Source organism: Brassica napus, chromosome C3 (genome assembly GCF_020379485.1).
Source record: "Brassica napus cultivar Da-Ae chromosome C3, Da-Ae, whole genome shotgun sequence".
Classification (NCBI taxonomy): Eukaryota; Viridiplantae; Streptophyta; class Magnoliopsida; order Brassicales; family Brassicaceae; genus Brassica; species Brassica napus.
In genome coordinates this window covers 50423519-50447652 of record NC_063446.1, presented here as the reverse complement: position 1 = coordinate 50447652, position 24134 = coordinate 50423519, and the positions used below count along the sequence as shown (strand labels likewise).

The window sequence follows — 24134 nt, the reverse complement described above, 5'->3', positions numbered from 1 at the left end:
ACAACTTTTTAGACTCTGAACTCTCGGCACTTAGAAACTCTGAGGCATTATTCTCGACATGCTCTGTTTCCATGACTGGCACCCGATTACCAGACGAACGTGCACAAGCAGTTCGATCTCTTGGTTCACTCTTGAACTACGTTTGGCTTGATCCTCGAAAGGGGTACGTAGGCAGCCTTTCATAAGGTTTAGTCCGAAATCAATCAAAAACCTTTTTTGTATTTTCTTCGTGTTTTGTTATCGAGCTGCGAGTCAACTAGGGTTGAGCTTTTAGGCCGCTAGAACTAGGTAACTCGCTGACAGCCTTTGCGCCCAAAGCTTTAATGATCTCTTGTAATGATTGCAACGCTCTCACGCGGACTCGAAATAAGATCTACTGTTTTCTCTAAACTCGTTTGTTATCTTTTCATGATTTCCACATATATTTGGTCACTTGCCGTTGGCTCTCGCAGAGATCCGGGACCTCTGGGAAATTAGGGTTTTCCTAGTTGCCTAATTTAAATGTAAATCGACAGTGTGAATTTTGGTTCCCACAGGCGAGAGCTGATCTAGTGAGCTTAGTAAGCTACCATTCAACCCGCGCATAAAGCTTAACTAGAAGTGCGTCGATCGATATCATTATTCAAAAATCGATCGACAGAGCGAAAGGTGAATCGATCGATATCCCTATAGGATCATCGATCGACACTTTCTAATTGATCGACAAACGATAGTTGAGATCATTAGATCTAGTTAATAGACAAGTCCAAACATGCGAAAGCTGATAGACTTGTTGACTAAGTAGTTGAGCTTTACATTATCATGCATCCAACTCATTAGGCATCTGTAGGATTATAATCCCAAGTTTCCTGAATAAAAACCCTAAGTCTAGCTATTTCCTTTTAAGCACCATAACCTTAACCAATCATTTGAGCAAACACTTGCTTGATTAAAACTGCAATTTACATTTAAATCATTAAAACATCATGCTTAACAAATCATATTAGATTTCTTAGGTTCCCTAGCTCCCTGTGAATTCGATCCCTAAATACTACAACTCGACCTCTTATTTGAGAGTATAAATCACTCCTTAGGGTAGTTTGAGTGGTATCAAATGCAAAGTACTGCCTGAGGAGCTTACACACTCACTCTCAGGCAGGGAGCATATTACATATAATGCAAAGTACTGCCTGAGGAGCTTACACGCTCACTCTCAGGCAGGGAGCATATTACATATAATGCAAAGTACTGCCTGAGGAACTTACACGCTCACTCTCAGGCAGGGAGCATATTACATATAATGCAAAGTACATCATGGGGAGCTTACACGCTTACTCTCAGGCAGGGAGCATATTACATAACATGCAAAGTACTGCATAAGGAGCTTACACGCGTACTCTTACGCAGGGATCATCGTACGAAACATGCTAATTCCTGCAACAACGCAAGAGGCATATGTACAAACGCAAAGTACTATATTCAAACTCAGAGTTTGGACAGGGAGCAACAATGGGTATGAGACATAAAGCAGGAATCAGTATGCGCAAGTCTGAGTATGCTGTCATAACTACCTAAAACCCCTGTGCAGCCTAAGGCGCATCGGGGTCCCTAGAGTACCAATGTGAAAAGTACCTGTATTAAAACGCTATGTGCTATACAATACGGGGAACACATGGTATAATTATTGCAAAAGTACTGGGAAATACATGGAGAAAAAGTACAAAACTCCGGGAGCACCTCATAATCTCTGCTTATCCAGACGTGGAAAGCATCAAAGTCTGGCACTTTGGTCATTACACCCATACCAGCACCCTCTAAGCATGTTAGTGACTTCCTGCAGAAATAGAGTACAGCATAGGAACTCGATAGTGGCCAGCTTCCGAGCGGCAGAATGCGAAATCCAAACAGGTACCGGTAGTAGTTTTGCCTAGGAAGGCGGCGTACACGGTCCCTGCGAAAACAAATATTTCAGGTTCTAGCAAACTTCGGGTCTAAAGATAACCTCATGGTTATTAGATCAGAACCCCTGGGTTATTAAGAATCTTCGGGTCCCCAAGCAGTCTCCGGGTCCTGAAAAGATCTCAGGGCCTGGAAAAGGTAAACCTCCAGGCTCTTATATAACCACGGGTTCAAAACGACCTCCGGGTCCAAAAGAAACCTCCGGATTCAAAACGACCTCCGGATCTAGAGCAACCTTCGGGTTCAAAATGACCACTGGGTCCAAAAGAAACCTCTGGGTTCAAAACGACCTCCGGGTCCAGAGCAACCTCCGGGTTCAAAACGACCTTGGGTCCAAAAGAAACCTCTGGGTTCAAAACAACCTCCGGGTCTAGAGTAACCTCCGGGTTCAAAATGACCTATGGGTCCAAAAGAAACCTCCGGGTTCAAAAAGACCTCCGGGTCTAGAGCAACCTCCAGGTTCAAAACGACCTCCGGGTCCAAAAAAAAACCTTCGGGTTCAAAACGACCTCCGGGTCTACAGCAACCTCCGGGTTCAAAACGACTTTCGGGTCCAAAAGAAACCTTCGGGTTCAAAACGACCTCCGGGTCTAGAGCAACCTTCGGGTTCAAAACGACCTCCGGGTCCAAAAGAAACCTCTAGGTTCAAAACGATCTCCGAGTCCTAAATAAGACCTCAGGGTCCAAAGGAACCTCTGGGTTCCCAAACGAGCTCCGGGTCCCTACTCAACCTTCGGGTTCTAAACGAGACCTTCGGGTCTAGGGCAGCCTCCGGGCTCCAGAAACGACCTTCGGATCCCAACGACACCTCTGGGTCCCAACAACATCTCCGGGTTCTGAAGCAATACCATAGTTTCATTCGATCCCAGGATTTAGCTATTGAATCTATGGGTCCATAAGAGAGATCTGCTATCTCTTGGGAAAAATTCACGAGTAACCCATCTACGGGAGGTGGAATGTGATGCATCCCTATACTCCAAGTTCACGAACCTAACACATCTGGTTCCGTCTTTAAGTCTTCCCAAGGGTAGCTAGACGACGCATTGGAACACGCTCCTAGGTTTTGATAAAGGAAGACACCGCTCCAAAGAGCCTACCTAGCAATCAACGAGAGTCTACCCTACGGAGGCGACTTCGAGTCGAAAAGATATACTAGAAGGTCCCCTTGAAGGTCCACACAACCATCAGGTTCCTGGACAAAAGTTCAACCAGCCTCCGGGGTCCAGGACGATAGTCCATCCAGTCTCCGGATTCCAGGACAAAAGTCCATCCAGCCTCCGGGTTCCTGGACGAAACTCCATCCAGCCTCAGGGTTTCTGGACGAAAGTCCATCCAGTCTCTGCGTTTCTGGACGAAATCCCATACAACCTCCGATTTATGAAGAATCGCATCCACGAGCCATGAGTATCAGAAGGATGTATCTCTAAATCTTCAGATTATGGGAAAACATGCCCAGGATCCTCCGGGTTCCAAGAAAGCACGTCACAAGGTCATCCTAGCATTGATTGTAGCCTACCTCCGGGGGCAGATTGCAATATTACATAGTTGAGAGTGGCCAAGAATCAATCGCAGAGTTCAACTAATGGTTCCACCTTCTTTATTCGGCATGGGCACTACTGCTCACCGCAAACAACATGTCTAAAAGTTCTACTCCGGTACCAAGAATCAACTATGTTATCTCCCAGTACCAAGATGAACATGCCGAACGTCCCTCTGCCGAAGGTCAGGGTACAATCCTGAGATAACGCAAGAAGCTACAGCTATAACATCAAAACCTCAAGGAGCATCAAGAATGCTAAACGAAATAACGAGACCGGTACGAAGACCTGAATGAAAGTCCATTACAGCTTTTGCAAGCACAAGAGGGGCAAGTAAGGCCAGTAGAATCAAGCATGAGGATCCTCAGTTTCGGCCTCCGGGTCTTATTTAACCTCCTCATCCTCCTAATCCTTGGCCTCACCAAGATTCTCCCTCTTAGAATTTTTGGGTCCTAATCCATACACTCCTCCACACGACTCATGGAATCAGAGAGCCTCAAGAAATACAAACTGAAGTCATGCCTGAACTAAGGCTTAGTATAGCTACAGGAGCAGCAGAAGCATCTGGGGTATGAGCAGAAGCATCTATGCAGACGTTCCCGGCTTCTCCATCAAACTTTCGGCCAACTCTGACCAATCCCCACCATGGGGGCAACGTCTTATCCTTATAAAGGAGAAGAAGAAAGTCTTACATGCTCAACTTGATCCTGCGTGACAGTGATGTCCGACCTCAGAGCATTTACTAGGTCTTACATGGTGGTTCTTCCTGATTATCCACTTCCAGGTCATCGGAATCAAGGGTACAACTACAGACCAAACACATGCCCATTGAAGCATGTCTACCACGTGTCTTCATGGGATCAAGGATTTTTGTCCATTTTGCCCATTCTCCAGGTCATACATCTCCAAACAGGTTGCGGATCCTTTCACACTGAGCACAAGTACATCTGAGCACTTCCGACAAGGAAGTTTGGTGGCCAAGGATACGATCCGATGTCATACTCCAAACTCAACGAGGAACTTGATACTACGGTGCAACTCACGAAGTCCTATGAAGAAAACCATGTTATTTCCTGCCTTCAAACATGAAACCAGAAAATAAGGGACAAACTGTTGGGGAAAAATATTTCATGAAGAGTACTCCAGGTTCCGGTTTTCAGGTTCCTGCCTCCAGGTTTCGGATTCATGCCTCCGGGTATGGGTCCCTGTCCCCGGTTCTGGGTCCTGCCTCCAGCTTCCAGCTTCCAGGCCGAGTTATTTATCATGCCTTAGGATAAATGGAAATCTTCATTTAAAGGTAACCAGCTTAGGCAAGAAGGAGTCTACCTAGATCCGAGAGAAAGATGAAGTATTCCAATACATATGACCTCCCTTAAGAAAAAGAAAATATTATATTATCTAAGGATATAATGAATATTTCAAAATCCTAAGAGGGAGGCACGACCTCCACTATAAATATAGGTTTCTAAACCTAAGAAAAGAAAGAAGTCTGAGACGTCCATGAACAGAGCTCATCAACTCGAGAGCTGCCAAGGCAAGATTCGACACATAGAAGACCCTCTTCTTCGACACACCCATGATAGGCTGATCCCAGCGATTAGTATCAAGAAGATGAAGTTACATGCTCACTGCAACACGTCTACAACTCTCCTTCTTGGTTCAGGCCACGATATCCAGCTCATCAGCCGGGTCCCTCCATGCTCACTGAAGCACATCGACGCATCATGCTCACTGCAGCATATCGACTGGTTTACCATTTGTTCCGGCCATGTGCCCTCTAGAACAGATGATTCCTAGCAACTACAGAGCCACGTGCTCCCAAGGCTACGTGCCCATCCAGGTTACGCGGCTCCATATACATAAACTACGAACGGCTTGATCCCTTACTGAAGGGTACGTAGGCAATTCCCACTGAAGGATGCATCTATAAATCCAAAAACCTTCCATGGTCCCGTGCGTAGATACCCAAAGACCGACCTTGGTAGCCGGAACCATCAACTACAGATCAGGAGGCACCCAGGGACTGACCCTGGTAGTCGGAACCATCGATCATAGATCAAGAAGACCCTGCGATCTTCACTATTGATAGGCGGCCCCCGCCTAACGACCAATCTCTCCTGCTGCTACTAAGGCACCGACGACATATACTGGCCCATACCCATATGGCAGTATCCTAAGAGCAGGATCTCCTGGTTTATCGACTATCAAAGCAGGAGAATACACTCAACGACATGTCTCCTTCCTCCTACCATTCTGTAGAGCTGGGCACGGATCGCTTGTACACAAAAATTCTCTAACAGTTCCAGCTAAAAGAGTAGAAGGAAAAACCAACATACTTAAAGGGGCATACGAGCTGGATCAGGTCCCAAGGGACTTTCGATCCTGGCCAACCTTTCATCCAAAGTGATCTGTTCACTAAAACAATTATGGGTATACGACTTAAGCAAGAATGGGCTTGCACAAGCTTGAGTATGCTGTCAAAAATACCTAAGTCCCTGCATAAAGGCCACGATCCTGACTATGTGCAGGGTCTCTAGTACAAAATGTGTTTAACTCTGCATTAAAAACGCTACGCGCTACGAACGATGCAAGGGCATGAATTACATTTGCAAAGTACAGCAAACCTCAGGTTTGATACAGGGAGCAAAAAGTGCAAAGTCGGGGAGCACACATTAATTTCTACTTGACCAGACGTGGAAAGTAGCAAAGTTTGGTGAATGAGTCGTTCCACCAGGTAGACTCACACCAGCAAATAATAAAAGCCTGAGAGCGGCTTTCTGCAGAAAGCAGAGTACAACATAACAGGGTCTCGATAGTGGCCTACTTCTGACTGGCAGAAAGCGAATCCTAAGCCGAGATCGATAGTAGCTTACCCAAGGGAAGCGGAATACGATCTCGAAGAAAACAATCTCCAGGTTTAAAACAAACAACCTCCGGGTTTAAATTAACAACCTCCGGGTTCAACCTCCGGGTTTAAAAAAAGCAACCTTCGGGTTCAACCTCAGATTTTTACAAGTAACCCCTGGGTTCGACAATAGCAGCCTCAAGGTTCAGTAAGCTAACATACGGGTTCTAAGTGATAACCTTCGGGTTCCATACAGCAACCTCCGGGCTTTAAATAGTAACCTCCGGGTTCACTCACAGGTTATCAGAATGGCTTCTGAGTCAAAAACTAGGGTCCAAGGACCCCTTAGCATTCATATCATTATTAACCTACCTAAGGGAGGAGAAATGTGACATGAGAAAATTTACGAGCTTATAAATCGACAGTGGCCTATCTAAGAGGGGCATAATGCGATAAAAAATGCCTCCAAGCTTAGTTAGCAAGGGCCTATCAAAGGAACGCGAAGCACGACCAAAGAAAGCTACTCAAAACACGAGTCAACCGTACGGGGCACTTTAAAATCCAAAAAGCATTTTAAAAATGAGAGGCCATGAAAGGCCGATATTCATACAAAAAGGCACGAAAGCCCATCCAAGTCTTAAAATCCCGAAAGATACAACACACCAAAAAGAAAAGCCCAACGGGGGGAACAAACTTCCTAATTCATAAAGAGAGAAGGGAGGTAGACATCAAGCTGAAGGAGAAGCCTCGGGGTCATCAGTAGGAGTAGGTGCCGAAACTCCCATAGCAGCATCGTCCCCTGGAAATTATGGCTAATCATCAAAGGAAGGAGGTGAGAGCCCCTGGAGCTGGGCTTCGGACGTCTTCACCTCTTTATATCGTTCGAACTCCACAGCCGGGTTCCACTTGTCGGTCTGTTGGTCCCAATGAGCCACTACCTTAGCCCCATTCACCACCATGGCCTTCTCGGCATCAAAGGTCTCCTCAGCATGCTTCATCCCAAAAAGCTCCTCTCTCAGCTCTTCTAGCTGTCCCCTCAGAGCGACATTCTCAGAAGCTGCAAGAACACCAGCATCCTCCTGGTTGTTCACCTTGAACTGGAGAGCCCTGATCTCCTTCTCCCTAGTAAGGACCTTGGTGTTGAGATTAGTCAGGACTTTGGTCTGGTCATCCTGAGATGAAGGAAAAGTTTTCGGGGCTAGTCCCGAGCTTTTCATCTTTTTCTTCGAGGAGGAAGGAGTCGAGCTAGCAGCTAACTTCCGTTTACTGCTCCTCATGAACTGGACATCATCATCATCGCCTCTGCCGGGGACAGTGGTCTTAGGGACTGATTTCTTCGCCGAGAATGCTTCCAAGGCCTTCTTGTACGCCGGTAACGCTTCTTCTCTCGTTGATCCCGTCATGTTACCTGAACAGCACATTGGAGCTTAGTCAAAAAAAGATCAGCTCACGAGAAGAGGGATAAAGGAGATGCTTACCCCAGATGCTGCAGCGTTCCAGAACTTCTTTGCTCACTAGGAAAGGGATATGACGACGCTTGATAGGAAGCTTCAAAACTCTCTCTATCGTGTTCCTCCCCACCAATGAAGTCAGGCACGACACGTCTGCAAAAACATAGAGAATAATACACTTAGAAACACATCAGAAGACTCAAAATAATGTAACCCCTAAGACCAGCTAAGTGTCACACTGAAGAAAAACCAGGAAGAGTCATAAAAGCAAACTTCTCAGTCCAGCCGCTTTCAAAATCTGGATGACGCTTCCGGTCTTTCTTTGGAATCTCCTGGAAAGGAGGAGTACGGTGGCGAGAATGAAGGTAAAGTCTGCTCTCTCCGACATGCATTGGGCAAACGAAGTAGGAATACAAAATCTCTTCCACTCCTAGAATTAAACCCTCAAGATCACCGAGATTCTGAATCGCTATTAGAGTCCTCCATGAAAAAGGATTGAGCTGGCCCGGCGAGATAACAAGAAACTCTGATACCTTAGCAACCAGTGAAGGGACGCAGTCTCTAAAACCCGATTCGAAAAAACCTTCATAAACCGGAACTTCGTCGACTCCGAAGTCCGAAACCCTATCAAAAGGGCCAGGAACTCGGATGACAACCTCATCGGAGAGACCATACTTATCTTTCCACTTATCAACTTCTTCTACTCATATCTTCAAAACGGGTCCCACCGGCTGAAATCTTCCCACTTCGATGGTCGACGGTGAGCCCTCCGCCTCGGCGACTGTGGCAGATCTAGGACTCTCTACCTCTACCATCAGATCAAGAGAGAGATCGGAAGAATCTGCCGATCTAGGGGGTTCGTTTTTAATTTGGTTCCTTGACCTAACCCTACTGCCTATGAAAGACGATTCTAAACGACGATCAGATCTATCACCCATCCTAGGAGTCGGAAGTTGGGGACGGGGTTCAAGAGAAAGAAAAATCTAAGAAAATCTAAGAAAAGGAAGAGAGATATAGCAGCTACTTGCTTAAACAGCGAGAGAGTACAGAGAGGGTCTTCAAAGTAGCAAATCGCCAAAGATCTTCGAGGAGAGAAAAGAGGAAACAAGAAGATTCAGAGAGATGTGAGATGAAGAAGAAAATGAAAAGCCTTAAGTGGGTTTCACGCACCTCGGGGAAATCATCACACAGGAAACGAATTCTGAGGCAAAATTCATTGATATCTTTCCTATGTCAGATGCAGGGATCGCAAGACACAAGAATTTATTAAGGCTTTGTCTCGTCCTCCGGGGTCCTGCATAAGGTCCAAGGATCTAGCTCTTGAATGCGACAGGTGTCGTACTCTCACCAAAGCAAAGTATCTTCCTCTCACTCCGATCAAAACCACCTATTTCAAGACAGAGTGACTCGCAATCAGACCATGATCGAGTCTCGTCATCAAGGAGAGCCCAAGGCTCCAGTTTACGAATTTTTCATGGTGATCCTGCTATCCGCCAAATACAAAAAACAGGGATCCGAGTCCTGCGAAGTCATCTTCAAATAGGCCCAGCACCTACCATAGGCCCCGGTCTATCCACGGGAAGGCAGTTTCTCTCCAGGGTTCCAACACGGTCCATGCCTAAAACAGAACCTGGAGAAAGGAATTACTGGAGCGATGTCTTGCCCAAGGGAAACATGCTGAGTTGGCGCAACTCCGGTTGACTTAAGTGCACATGTTATCCCCCGAATTCGATGATGAAATCGAGAGATAAGGGGAAAACTGTTGGGGAAAAATATTCATGTAGGATTATTCTCCAAGCCTCGGGCAAAACACCGGCCTCCAGGTTCCTACTAATAGAAGACCATGGTTCCTACCCCTGCTTCCGTCTCCACCTCCGGGTAAAATGGAAGTTTTCTATTTAGGGGAATTCTTCCATATTTCCAATTATAGAAGATTTTAACTTATCTAACCGACATCTCCACGACTATATAAGGGGAGCCTATACCCTAGAACAAGGGATCGACATTTAGAGACTAAGGGGGTGGTATTGAATTAGACAGCTAGAACTTAGGTTTATACACCAAAAATTGTAGTTCTTGCTCAAATCATCAATAAAACTTCTTTTAGTCTCGATTTCTTATACTTGTTCTTTCTCTTCTATTTTTTCGTAGTACTCAATAAGACCCTACATAAAAATCCCTAATAGTGCTAATTTTATGTGGCTTGCAAAATTGGAGAGGGGAAAGTATTAAATTTAAAATTGTGTGAGTCTCTGTTATTTTCAAACTTTTTTCACAGATTTATTTTTGTTTTACTTGAGGATAAGCAAAAGGGTAAGTATGGGGGAGTTGATATACCAAGTATTTTACCACATTTATACCATAGTATATGTCCTCTATTGAGTCTAGTATATGGGTTTAGAGTTTGTTTTACAGTATTTTTAGGTTTAGGTACGTTCTGGAGAACTTTGGTGATTATAAAGCATATGCGTCAAAAATTTACCCATGGATGGAGATTTTACCACCGTGATATTGAGTTATCTTTCTAACGCCACCGGTTCGAGGTCAACCAGTATCCTATAGCAGAAGTTATGCATGTTTTACTCAAGTGTGGTACTTCTGCCTCGCGAAAGGAAGTTGTCGAGGAGATGAAGGAAGGTCGATCGACAACATACCCTTGGTGTGGATTGAAAGTGATGCCAAAACACGGGCCGGGTATATTTGAAGACTAACTTAGGTGTAGAAGCCACAACAAATTACCAGAATCTCCTGGCCGTCCTAAAACCTTATTTATGTGTTTTCTAAGCCATTAGTTTTATGTTAAGAGAGAAGAGAGGAAATTCTTTAGAATCCTCTTGGAACTTCATTGGTTTTTATTATTTATTATATTAATCTATTTCATTCTATGATTTTTTGTGACAACTATCATGTTTGAGTAGATCACCTGATAGGTTTAGGCATAATTAGGGTTTTGATGGATTAGCCAAAACTATAGAACTTCTAGGGTGAATTCATAAATATCCTTGAGTAGAATTGCTATTAATGCTGGTGTTATAAAGTAGCTAACTAGAATCCTGAACTTAGGATTGTGAACAACTAAGACAATAGGTTTTGCACCAGAATAGATTCTCTTGATCTACAGACTGCTGATTTAGTAGGACTAGTGAACCTAATCGATCTGTTAGATAAAGCTTGCCTAAGGTAGTATCGATTGACGCTAACTCAATAGTGTCGTTCGACGCTCGATCCATGTCAACAAGCGAAAGCTGAGATACTGGACTTAGTCAGGGTAAGACTCGCACGCGAAAGCTGGATATATTTGCATTAGACATCGAGTTCTAGGGTTGTCATTCACATACCCTTAGGATTTATATATCTATAATCCTGATTGCCTGAAACCATAGATCTAGCTATTTTCTCATATTGCTTACGGCAACCTAATCAATCATTTATTGTTTTATAATATGTTTGCTTAGCTTAATCATTGACTGCATTCATTTTATTGTGTGCCCACGCTCCATGTGGATTCGATCCCTAAGTACTACAACTGAACATTTTATTTGAGAGAGTAAAAGTCACTCATAAAGATAATTTGAGTGATATCAGCAAATAATAAGAAGACTGTTGTTTTCAGTTGTTTTGTTGTTGTATTTATGGATATCTTTTTGACTTTAGTTTTCGGATATCGTCGAGTTCCCGACATTTGTGATATTAATAAAATGTATGTCTCAAATTTAAATCCCCGTGAGTGTTCACACTAGTCTTGTCCGGACTAATAAAACTCTCATCCATGGAATGGATTGGCAAGCTTTAGGCCGCGGTCGAGAGATCACGGCAGACTGGTCGAAGCCTTGGATTCGTTCTTCAAAGTTGGCTGGATTGCCTGCGATGCTCGTCAAAGTCTGGCGATTCTGGACCTTTCTGGGTTTGTCCGGCCTAGGACGGTTAGGGGGTGTTAAAATTACCCACTCAGTTTCCTTGCTCTATCTGTCTAGTTCGCTAATTTAACGAATCTACAAAGTATGTTCCTGAAATATATTGATTTTGGAAGTTTAGGGTTGATGAGTAAACTTGGAGAAACTTGGTTTTAGGCTTGTTCTTGCACGGTTTAGAGCAATTGGTTAAGTTATCTGATGTGGTGGAATCGATTGCAGATTTAGAGATTGCATGTTCGCGACTGTTGTCGATTGACACCCTCACGACTGTCGGTCGACACCCTATTTGCTGTGACGGATTTTGCTGATTTTTCCTGTTTTTTCTTGTGTATTGATTGCAGATGGCAGGTAACAAGTCAAAGACAACATGCATGGAAGCTACTGGAGCATCTAGCTCCGCCCCACCTGCAGACTAAGACCCACATGCTGTTCAGGTTTCTAACGCTGTACCTTGGCAAAAGAAGGAGAAAGACATGATAAGGATGCAACGTGCTTGTCAGGAGAATTGAAGGATGACGTCGGCAAAGACACGTGTACTGGCATGGACATTTCAGAGAGCTGGGATGATTATAACACGTTATTTTACAATGTGTAGGTGACAATTAAGATCTTATCCACCAGGTTCATTGACACCCTTACTGTGAGGCGTTTGGGTATTGACTACGTTCTCATTGATATGATGAAGAAGCTTGGTTTGGGTACTATGGCTGTGAAAATAGGGTTAAATAACCTTTATCTAGAAAAGTATCTAGCAAACACAAAGTGCATGTACAAGTAAATACTTTAATAAAAAATGTTTACATGTAATTAGTTCTACAGTGAAAAATACAGAGTTTGTTTCATTTATATTAGGAATGGCCAATGTAATAGAACCCAAGATCCGAATCGAACAGAGAAACCAAAATTTGTATCTGCTCAAAAAATATTTAAAAGAATTTTTAGGATGCTAGTTCGGATATTTGGTGTTATCTAAACTCAGCTCAATCCCAAATCAATCTTAAACACAGATAATCTGAATAAATATCTAAATGAGTATTTAAAACCTATAGATATCTTGAATATCCAAAATCATGTTCAACTTTTTCATGGAAGTAAAATTACTTAAACTCGAAATATTATTAACAACTTAAGAATTTCGAATGGAAAACTACATATTTTAAGTAGAGTTATGAAATTTATTCGGCCTAGAAGTCTTACCCAAACCCAAACATCAGTGACGGTTTTGTCGTATGCAAATGTACATTTGCACAAAGTCCACTCCTTTTAGCAAATTTTAAAGATCTTAGAGTATTGATTTTTATAAATAAAAATCTTTAAATTTTTATTTCTACGAAAAGAGAGGACTTCTTGGTAAAATGACCTAAACCAATTGGTTAAACACGAAAATAACTTCTATTTTTTTAATCTTTGCCCCATTCATTCAGGAAGTTTAAGCTAATCACAAAAATGTCATTATTTTTTTTTCTTTTTCTAAAATGAATGTTTTACTCAATTATCCTTATTTTCATCTTTTGTTTACAAAATTGTCATTGTCATCATTACACCAATCATCATGAACAACTCATTTGAAGCTCTAAATGCACTAAAACATTAAGATATACCTCTCCTATCTCATTTCTTTTTCACACAAACCACTCTTTCACTTTCTCACTAACTTCATCCCAAAAACCCAACATTTCGATTAGTCACTCAAGTTCACGATTCTTGGTAAATAATGAGTGGGTATCTTTCATGGTGAAGTTGCGTGTCCTTGGAGAAGTTGAGCAAGATATCTCACGGGTTCTAGGTTTGATATTCTATTTTTTCTTCAGATCTGTTTGACTAGAAGACTTCTAGTCGATGCATATCTTAGTTTTGCAGTTGACTATTTTGTATTTGTTTTCATAGAAAACTTCTCTAGAAGTATATTAAATTTTCTTCGTAGCCATAAATAAATAGAGAAAACTTCCGGAGAAGACTTCCAGAGAAGTTTTCTTAGAGTAGAATTCAATAGAATTCTTCTTACTGTCACATGAAATCTCAAATTGTCGCAAGTGTTGTAAACTTAAGGATTTAAAACTGTAAGTTTTTGTATATTATTAATGAATAAGTGTTCCCTTTATATAAGGGTTACAAGAGAGATAAATAGAAATACAATAATAGGAAAGATTACAAATCATAAACATAAACAAATTAGGAAATAGGCAAGTTGTAGCCGCCTCTCTCTCTTCTCCAAGTCTCGCGGCCGCCTCTCTCTCTCTCTCTAGGGTTGGGCCGTCTCTCTCTCTAAATGTATGGGCCAGTTATGGACCGTGCCGTTTATAGACATCCACCAATTGATTTATAACAGCAAGTAATATGTTGTATGTTAGTTTTGCAATTTACTATGTTTTCTATGTGAATTTTTTTTCAACAGATGATTCTTCAGCAACATGTTGTCTACGGAGAAAGGTTGCTGAAAGATAATTATTGAGATTTTTGGTTGATAATATTAAAGGAGCAAGAATGTTCTTTTTGAGTGATGGTACACATGCCAAACTTGTTGAAATGGCTTGAGAAGATTATAGCCTGAACATGAACCCAAAGTTTGTGGAGTTCTCCTACCCATAACCAAAGTCTTCGATCTATCTATATCTAGTGATTAACATATTTTTTATGTTTGTTATGCTTTGGAAATTACATTATTGTGTTATCTCTGGAACTTATCTATGAATTGTGTAATGAACAAAGAAAAATCCATTCATTAAGTATCCGAAAGGCTAGTGTTAGTGCACTACCAAAATAGCTTTGTACAAAAGGTCAATTTGAACTTTGTTATGTTGAACTTTTGTAAAGCTTAACAAAAGATTTACAATGAAAACAATAGCTTATGATTACAAGAACTTGAATGAATGAATAAAACATAAGATAAAGAATTGTTTTTAATAGATTGGAGACAAAGTGAATATATTATTTATAATATTATATAAACTATCAAAACAAGAGGCTCTTGACCCTAAGAGATAACTAAATTTTACGGTCAAATTTGACAGCGAAATAAAAGACTTTTCTCGAAGTCTTCTAATTCATGGTCAAATTTCATTTAAAATTTAAGTTTTCTGTTTAAATTTTTATTTCGGTTTAATTTGCATGAAGTCTACCGAGAAGTCTACTTGGAAAGTTTGCTCGAGAATTCTCCTCAGAAGTATGCTATGAATTTTGATATATAGTCTTAACTTAAGAAACCTACATATCTAAAAATGAATGATTTCAACTAGAGAAAATTTAAAAATAAAAATAAAAACTTTAATCTTAAAAAAGAAGAAAAAAATTACAATAGTTTAATATATATTTTTATTTGAATCTAACATACAATAAAAAATATATTGTATATTATTTGAAACTAGAACCTTTACAGCTACAATAATAGCAAAAAAGTATTATTACAACGATTTTAAATTTATATTTATATTTTGTTTTAACACACAAGAAATGAATATATCAAAAATTTAACAATATATATCTTAGTTTTTAGAAAGAGAGATATATCATGAAAAAATACATTTAAAGCTAAAATAATAAGAAAATAATCACATTGAGTTGAATCTATAACTCTTTTAGATTAGCACACAAAAACCCAAAAAGAATTGGCGAAAAATAAAATCTACCAATTTTGATAGTTTGCATAGTAGACTTCTCCAAAAGAGTTCTAATGAAGTACTCTGAATTTTGACTAAAACCTACCATCAGGCTAGGTACGATAAAGACTGTCCTCAGATCTAAAAAACTTGTATATCCAAAAACGTTAAAAATGGTTTCGAAACAGAAAAAAAACTTCAACATAATCTTTTCATGCTTAAATAATAAATAATTTTTTTACTGGGTTGAATCTATAGCTTTTTCGAATATAACATATAAAACACACAAAAAATACATATCTAAAATTTATAGATCTACTTTAAATGATTGGAAAATGAAAACGATGAAATAAAAAAAATCTGCAAAAACAAGATAAAGTAGTGCAAAAGACATGAGACAAAAAGATGATAAATTGATATAAAGTGTGGTGTCTTCAAGTTCAAAGAGATTAGAGAGAGGTTGGAGAGTTTTAGAGTTAGAAACATTACATTTTTGTTGCAGCCATTTGAGATAAAATGAGAGAATATAAACGTATATTTTATAATGAGACTAAATTTCTAATTAGATTAAATATTTTCGGTTCGAAAGATTTCCTGGGAAGTCTTCTAACATAAAATGCACTAAGAAACCCTAAATTTATTATTTCTATCAGAAGACTTCCCACGAATCTTCAAATGCATTATATGTAAGAAGATTTCCGAAGAAATCTTATAGACTCTAAAATCAAATAACTATCTAAACATCAACAAACACTTTATTAAACGAAAGATCAACTTATAAGGTTTTCAATATATATAAAACTAAACAGATATATGTCAAATTTAATTTTTAAATTTTTTTAAGATTCTAAAATCTAACCCTAGAGATATAAACAATACTACAACATCTATTATCAAACCCTAAACCAAGGACAAGCATGACTTACAATCTATATTTAGTCATATGTGTTGAAAACAATTCAATTTTAGCAATCGAAATTTACATCATTTAATTTTTTTTATAATTACATGATTTCAATTTATTTTTCATCAAAATATTTTTATAAATTTTATAATTTATTTTTAAAATTAAATACATAAAAACTTCAATAAGATAAGAAGTCTCTGCATTGTTATAAGGGGGCCCTTGTTATAGTTGTAAAAGTAATTATATGTTTTTTTGTTTATAAGGAAATGGTTTTACTACTACTTTCTTTTTAATTACTTTTCATTTGATTGAATTTAAAATATATTTTTACATTTAAAATTAAATTTAGATCATTTTTTGACAAATCTATGAATTGATGTAACAGGTGCAATTGGCACACGTTATCTTGGGATTATTCGAAGTGCAAGGGTGTGTGTTGCTGTTCTACAGAACCAGTGGAGTGTAAGGGGGGAAGAGGAGCCGTCATTTCCAAGAGCTTCACGCCAAAATTCAAGCAAAACATGTCCCTGATCAGCGGTTGGGAGATGATAAATTCTTTTGGAGGCATGATACTGAGGTTTATAAGGATTACTTCTCTGCTACAAGAACATGGGAACAAATACGTTGTAAAAAGCAGAAGTGAACCAAAGTAGTTGTGTGTGGTTTAACCAAGGCATTCCTAGATTTACTTTTATTATTTGGCTTGCAATTCAGAACAAGCTCTCTACTGGCTGTCGAATGAGGCAATGGAGGATTACGCAAGGATGCGTCATGTGTGGTGAAAGGGATGAGACTTGTGATCAAATGTTTTTCGCGTCCCTTTTCGTGCACTATCTAGGACAGAGTTGCAGACAAGCTCATAGGAAGGAGAATCAACCCGGATTGGTCAGATATGCTAAGTTTTGTTCGTGAAAGAGATTTACTCAAATGGATCAGATTCTCATGCGCTTATTTTTTCAAGTGGTGGTTTACCATGTTTGGCATAAAAGAAATCTCAGAAGGCATCAGCAAGGGCAGAATGGAACAGAACAGATGATCAGTATGGTTAATAATGTCGTCATGAATAGGATCTCTTTTTTGGGTTACAAGGCAAATTACAGATTTGAAGGACTTCTAAGAAGATGGTTTGAGGTTTTTGAGAAAGCATAGAGTTGTTCTTAAAAAATTCTCATTTCTTCCTATAGATATACGTAACCCCATTTTTTTTCTAGACTGGCATTCTTTATCAATAGTCCTTGATGATGATCAAATTTCGTTAAAAAACAAATTCTACAAAAACATTGATTGGTCACATGGTCGAGATATGCTTTGAGCCGGCCTGCCAGACACGCCTAATTTCTATTTTATACACGTTGAGAATATATAAAAGTTAGCTATTTTGCTTCTAATAACACATTATTCGTGTACAAACTTATTTTAACAGAATAAAAGGAAACAAGCTTCCCATATCCGAAAAGCGAAAACGACAAGTAAACACGAAAAAATCAATTTCAAAATTGGTGAATCCAGTCAGAAGATCAGCAAGAAACAAAATAAAAAAAGAGAGAAAGTTATGAAGGTTTGTGTGTAGAGTTAGATGTAGACGTGGAATCGGCACTGGGAATGCTATCATCCTCTTCCTCGCATTCTTTCAATAATTCTTGGAACGATGGATCATAAGCCACCACTCTTCTCAAGTACTTTGCTGCTTCCTCTCTCCTTCCTTCGTTGAAAATAGCACTGCGTACACACAAAGCTAATAAACAGAGAGTTCTGTCTCGAAGAATAGGTTTTCTTTTCTTTTTTCTTTACCTTGAGTAGAGCACCAATGCGTCTAAGTAATGAGCTTTGCTCTTGGGATCATCAGGCTCTTCCATGTTCGCTACTCTTTCAAGGTGTGTAATTCCCTCTGATGTCTTCCCCTGAAGCCATGAATGTTATATGAGTTTCTTCACATCAACGTATATATACAACGATAGATGAAAAGCAAGCGGCTAGTGAATGATGTATACCTGGCGTATATTGGAGACACCTGCCCATTGTGATGCAACAATCAAAAGATCGACTTCTTCAACTTCTGTTGGACAGACATCAATAAGCTGAGAACAACAGAATTACCTCAGATTAATACATTTTCATGTAAAATGTATGTAAGAATGAGATCAAAGAGCATCAATATCACACCTTTGAAGCAGCCCGCTCTAAGTATTTTGCAGCTTCAGCAAACTGTTCTTTCTGATATAAAGCCTGACCAAGAATAACCATAGCTTGAAGATATTCAGGATCTTTTTCTAATGCCAATCTGAAAAAAAGAAACACACAAGAAGAGCCACATCGAAAACCACAACTAAGCCTCACAAGAAATCATAGCTGGGCATACTTACCTTAATAGAGGAATTGAATTTTCCTTTTGCCCTCCAGATAAGTATTTGGCAGAAAGCTGTTGTAAAAACATGTTAACAATAGAAACAAAGATGTGGAAGGCTAAATTATTATTAGAATATCTCACTCCACGACATTGACTTACAGCAACCAGCTCCTTAGGGGTTAAATCATGCCCCGAGATCATGTGTCCTTTCGAGGATGGATCAGTGAGTTTCGCTTCTTCTATATTTGTCAATATAGGGTTTCCGGCCTCTTTCTGCACAGTGTCATCTCCTTGTAGACCCAACTTAGCACTTACAACAGGATGTTTGATGATTGATTGCTGCAAACCCAATACACTAAATGATAGATCCAAAGGGGTAACTAAAATACTATAAATGGGAAAGTAGAGGTGTTGCCAACAGAGACTGGAACCATTATAAACAAAGAAAGAAAATCAGATAGTATTGCTCATAAGAGATGGATTTAAGGCTGAGGAGTTCTTCCTAGGTTACTTTTTGTCTACCCTAAACTAGCTTAAGACAAGTTCCCCTAGACAGAGTTTACTAAACTTTGTACTGATAACTTATACTATGGCAGTAGATTAGGGCCACCAACATAAGATATAACCTTTAGATCCTTAAGTAAAATGCCACGTCATTCCTCCCTATCTTTTCTTTCTGTTTTTAGTTTACATGAATTCAAAACTAAGAACATCCTCAGTAATTCTTGTTCTGCTCAATTTTCACGAAATTATTAATCTAATTCGAGACAGAAAGTAGTGAGCCCTTCGCTTTTTTTTCCAATCTATTTTAGTCCAAAGAAATACTGTCCCGATTGATCAAAACTCAATTTCTCGATAGATACCATCAAAAAGTCAAACTGATTTAGTAGATCTTAGAATGGAATCATTAGAACAAACCTGAGCTATGCTGAATGATAAATTGGTAGACCAGTAAAGCAGACTTCCCTGAGAAGTAATTGTGAAACAAAATAAGAAGAAATACAAATTTTGAACCGTTCGAAAGAATGGACTGAAAAGGGTTCCAGAGAGTTGTAAGAACTGGAGGAGTAGCTATTAAACAAAACTGACCCAGACGCTACGTTAAAAATGGAAACTACACATGACAAGTATAGTTCGAACAACTAATTTTTAAGAGTTTTACAAAAGTGATAAGTCTAAGTGAATGGGAGTTTTGAATTTTAAGAGAACTCAGTTGAAGATATTAAGGTGAAACCGTATCAAAATACACTAACGAACCGAAAACAGGAATAAAGAGCAAATGTCAGAAAGATTAATATACCTGGGGCATTTGGAATGCAAGGAAATAAAGAGCAAATGTCAAAAAGTTCAAAAATATCTTGTAAGTCTGCAGAAGAAAACAGAAACACCAATCAATTGTCAGGTAGCATGCCTAACGAAACATTTGATCTTCCTTTATCGGGAGCAATTGGGTATTTAACTTGGTGCCAGGATGGTTACTTGTCAGACCAAAAAGTTCAACAAAATGTATATGTTCATATACAGCATTCCTATTATTAAATTGCATTACAGAGGACGAGGACTCACTTTTGCTAATTGCACAAATTTATCAACTTTGTGAACTGAAGAAGCTGAAAAAGCGGTCTGCAAGAAAATGTATATATATATATTTCAAACAAGCTAGGATCCAGATGATTGAATAAAAGAAACAAAAGAGTAAATACCTGAGTGTTGGTGTAATGCAAACCAGCAATCAAAAAGGGGAAAAGTGGACCATAAAGACCGTTTGGAATTTCAGTCAAATTCTGGAACCATAAAGCCCCACCCTGCAAGCAATGAAACAAAAGACTCAACGGCATAATAAAGCGCTCACCAAATGACGATAGAAAGCCAGGAAAACAATAGTCCTAGAGTAAACAATACCGTATCAAAGCCAGGATGATGATCAAGTGACATTCTTCTAATGCTAGTTATCCACAAGAAAAAACATGAGATCTGCAGGAACAAGAAGGAGGAATAGTAAGACTATAACTTATTTCCACTCAAAAGAAGTATATTTCATGTTATGCAGTAATAACTAAAAGAAGCACTTATAGTACTTTTACATCCACATTAAGAGATAAAGGCATCATCACCTGGATGGAGAAATAAGCAGGAATCCAAAAGAAGGAAGGGCAGACGAGGGCTTTTCTTTCAGTCCGAAAGAGCATCAACTGTTCTACAACACTCCTTCCTGAACCCTTTGGAGGCCAAAAAGGCGGTACTAGAAAACAAGTATCAAACACTGTTAGCAACTAATCAAAAAAAAAATACGAAGTGAACACACACACACACACACACCAATGCTCTATAAATGCTCACACTTGGGTAAGAAGTGTGAAATGGCTTTTGTTTGCTTCCGCTGCAAAATGAGGATAGGAAGCAAAGCCGTTCTGAAAGCCACCGTAGACGTAGCAATCACGACCCACCTGGCAATTCCATCTGAGTGAAATTAACTAGAAACGATCTTTCAAGAAAAGCTATGTCTTACCAGGGCAATCCAGTGAGGTCGTGGTATGAATCAAGCAACGAGATCACATGTCGGGTCAATAAATCATGGCTAGCCGCAGTTGCTCCGATCATTTCCTGCCCCAAATCTAATCCGCTGCCCAGGTCCGTTGGGCTGGAAAACAGCCGCGATTGGAAAAGACCAAGCGCGATCGACGGTGCGGAGACATGGTGAGGAGAGAGAGAAGAGGAACAAGAGTGGCGTGAACGGCTGAGGTGAGAGAGTAAAACCCTACGATATGCCATTTCCAGTGACGGGATGTGATTGGTATCACAAAGTTTGGTCCGTTTACGCCTATTTCAGGTGTGCTGTGACTGCTGCTGCTGAAATTAGTGAACAAAGGTAGAGGATTATAAGATTTTGTGAAATTGTTTTTCTTTTCCTCAAATCAATTATGTAGACTAACTAGACTGGGTAATCAGAATCGGTAGTACGCATTTTCATGGATATATGAGAAAATTACAAAATGTACGAGTGTTATTAAAACCTACTCATTTTTAATTTTGTACTAGGTAGTGGCCCGCAATTTTGTAGGTATAAATATTTTATAAAAACATAATATATTATATTTTCATGAAACTAAATATATTTTTATTATTCAAAATTAAATGTTAATTTTATTTGAAACTAAAATGTTAAGTATAAAAATATGAAATTTCTAATGTAACAAAAAAAATCATTTTTCTTCAGATTAACATCATTTTTATTCTTTATTAATGAAAATAATTTATAGCATTATAGATTTTTAATGATAATTATTTTTTGTTAAAAATTTTGGGATTTCTACGGGTAGTTTTTATAAATAATTATGTTTGATTTTATTTGGTTCATTTGAAAAATAATTTTAATTGGTTCTAAAATTACCTTTTTATAATTTAATTAAAATAAATTAAAAAAGTATCAATCAATCAAACAATGATAAATTTTAAGGTTTCAACTATGAATGATATCTACACAAAGTCTATTAAGTGAATTCCATTTAATATATATATATATAGAAGAATTGTTTACATCCAAATATTAGTAGCTGAAGCATAAAAATAAGAAAAAGCAGAAAATATATATAATAATATTTTGATTCATGCATTAAAAAAGCAATGTTTACAACAATTTTCACAAGAATCAGTGTTATTTATCCATGCATAATAAAGTGAGTGAGATCCCCCTACATACAACAATTTAAGATAAAATCACTGCACTTTAAAGGGTAAATCATTTGATATTTTTATTTATAACTTGACCAATTAAATCATATATTCACATGACCAATAAAAACCATAACTTGTGTCACGTAGTTGAAAACTTCTCGTCTTCGCATACATTAAATATGAATATGGACTAAGTGATTTAAGCTCACCAACATTGATCACTTAAAACTATAAAAACTGAAAACAATACAATGATTATTGTAAAAAGAGTAAAAGATTCTGAAGTAAAACATTAACAATGATAAATTACTTACCAACCAAGTATTTGGTGTCGTATGCAAGTTCAAATATCTCACCTAATTCTTAAAATCAAGATAGAGATTATTAGACAGGACATGAACACCAAAAACAATAGTATCAGTTGAAATAGTCAGTGGTAAGGGAAAACAGTTGATTCATACATCAACAGAGGATCTCGGTCTCGATCAGTACATGAACTCTGACCCTGTACTAAAACATACATAAACACTTAATATTTTGTAATTTCATACACGAACTAACACTTTTAGGGAAATACTTACATTGATCGTATCTCTGTTAATTAATTGTTAACGGTGGCTTATGTGGATTAGCGGTAAGCTTATGTGGATTAAGAGAGTAAGACGTGGCAGAGTCACCTTTGCATTTTTAAAAAAGGTCATACGACGTCGTTTTCAAAGAAACTGAAGAAACAAGAAAAAAAATGGTCGGGTGAAAATCTTCGTCTTTGTCGAAGGCTGGGTAGGGTTTGATAATCAGAAGTGGCAAAACGAATCAAGTAGTGGCGAAGGAATCGGTTTGTTGGGAGATTGAGGAGTGAAAAAATGAGGTAAACAATTGAAATTCTCTGAAAATCTTTGTAATAGTTAAGTTGAAATTGAGTTTGAGGTTATTATTCTCTGAAAATCTCTTTAATAGATATGAAGAAAGTACAATGCACACCACCTGCCCGATGAAATGTGTGAACGAACTGTTGTTGTTATTATTCATGAAAATTGACATTTTCTTCTTTTGTTTTAGTGTGGATAACGATATTTCCTTCATCATAAACTATGATGGGAAGTTTGAACATATGGAAGGAGTACTTTACTATGTTGGAGGAAAAATTCATATCCTTCAAGCTGACCCTCCTGCTCTGTTTGGTGGAATAAGATCAGCTGAGATTGTCAATATGTATCGTTAACGTGTTTGGTACAAGCTGCCATATGAATACTTAAAAGATCTTAAGGAAGATCAGATCAGTAGGTCTATCGCATGAACAGGTCTGACTCGTGTTCAATTTTCAGGTTTCCGGTGTTGTTTTCTTTTGTGTTTTGATGATGGAAGCATGAAGCTGGAGGCACTTCCTCTGTTCTTCCTCTGTTCTAATTTTCAATTAGGAAGCGGCTTATGTTATGACTTTCTTTTGTAAAATTTCTTATTTTATGATAATATGTTATGATACTCTTGCTTTTCAAAACAAAGCAGTTGGCTTTCTTTTGTGTTATGATTCGCTCTCTCAATCTTGTTTTTCTACCGTCTCTCAGTCTCTCTAAAACTCTGATTCTTCTCTTTGCCTTCACGACTTCAACGAAGAGGACGGTGGTTTCTGTTTCTCAAAACCTAAGTTAATTTAATCTAAAACGGCGTCTTTTCTGTTAATCCCATGTTTAATTTCCACGTAATAACCCTCTTAATCCACATAAGTTCACCGTTAATCCACATGAGACATTGTTAACAATTAATTAACGGAGATACGATCAATGTATGTATTTCCCTAAAATTGTTAGTTCGTATGAAATTACAAAATATTTTGTGTTCATGTATGTTTTAGCACAGGGTCGGAGTTCATGTACTGATTGGGACCGCGACCTTCTGTTGATGTATGAATTAGCCGTTTTCCCG

The 24134-nt window shown here is 38.7% G+C and overlaps 1 protein-coding gene and 1 long non-coding RNA gene across 3 annotated transcripts; one reads left to right on the top strand and one right to left on the bottom strand.

The window, feature by feature from the left end:
• Nucleotides 1–17550: 17550 nt before the first annotated feature.
• On the bottom strand, nt 17551–21502 carry LOC106452143 (ALBINO3-like protein 3, mitochondrial). Its single transcript, XM_013894172.3, has 14 exons — nt 21046–21502; nt 20877–20983; nt 20651–20778; nt 20439–20510; nt 20240–20341; nt 20103–20159; nt 19837–19902; nt 19455–19502; nt 18696–18875; nt 18553–18608; nt 18353–18470; nt 18181–18267; nt 17981–18090; nt 17551–17908 (listed from the first exon to the last, which is right to left on the bottom strand). Exons 1-14 carry the CDS (start codon nt 21306–21308, stop codon nt 17740–17742), a joined length of 1563 nt encoding a protein of 520 aa, XP_013749626.2. The 5' UTR covers nt 21309–21502; the 3' UTR covers nt 17551–17739.
• Nucleotides 21503–22724: 1222 nt separating this feature from the next.
• On the top strand, nt 22725–23759 carry LOC106351747. 2 transcript variants are annotated; one of them, XR_001271380.3, is made up of 3 exons: nt 22729–23079; nt 23271–23441; nt 23537–23759. It is a non-coding gene; the product is annotated as an uncharacterized LOC106351747 (long non-coding RNA). The 2 variants fall into 2 exon arrangements; XR_007321401.1 differs by having other exon boundaries at nt 22725–23079; nt 23271–23759.
• The last annotated feature ends 375 nt before the right edge of the window (nt 23760–24134 follow it).

Bases quoted from the DNA above. Each gene is read 5' to 3' on its own strand.
- LOC106452143 (XM_013894172.3), bottom strand. From the start codon at position 21,308: ATGGCATATCGTAGGGTTTTACTCTCTCACCTCAGCCGTTCACGCCAC. The intron at 20,984-21,045 runs GTAAGACATAGC...TGGAATTGCCAG, and splicing joins GACCTCACTGGATTGCCCTG to GTGGGTCGTGATTGCTACGT. The intron at 18,268-18,352 runs GTGTGATATTGA...TGTTGTTCTCAG, and splicing joins TAGAGCGGGCTGCTTCAAAG to CTTATTGATGTCTGTCCAAC.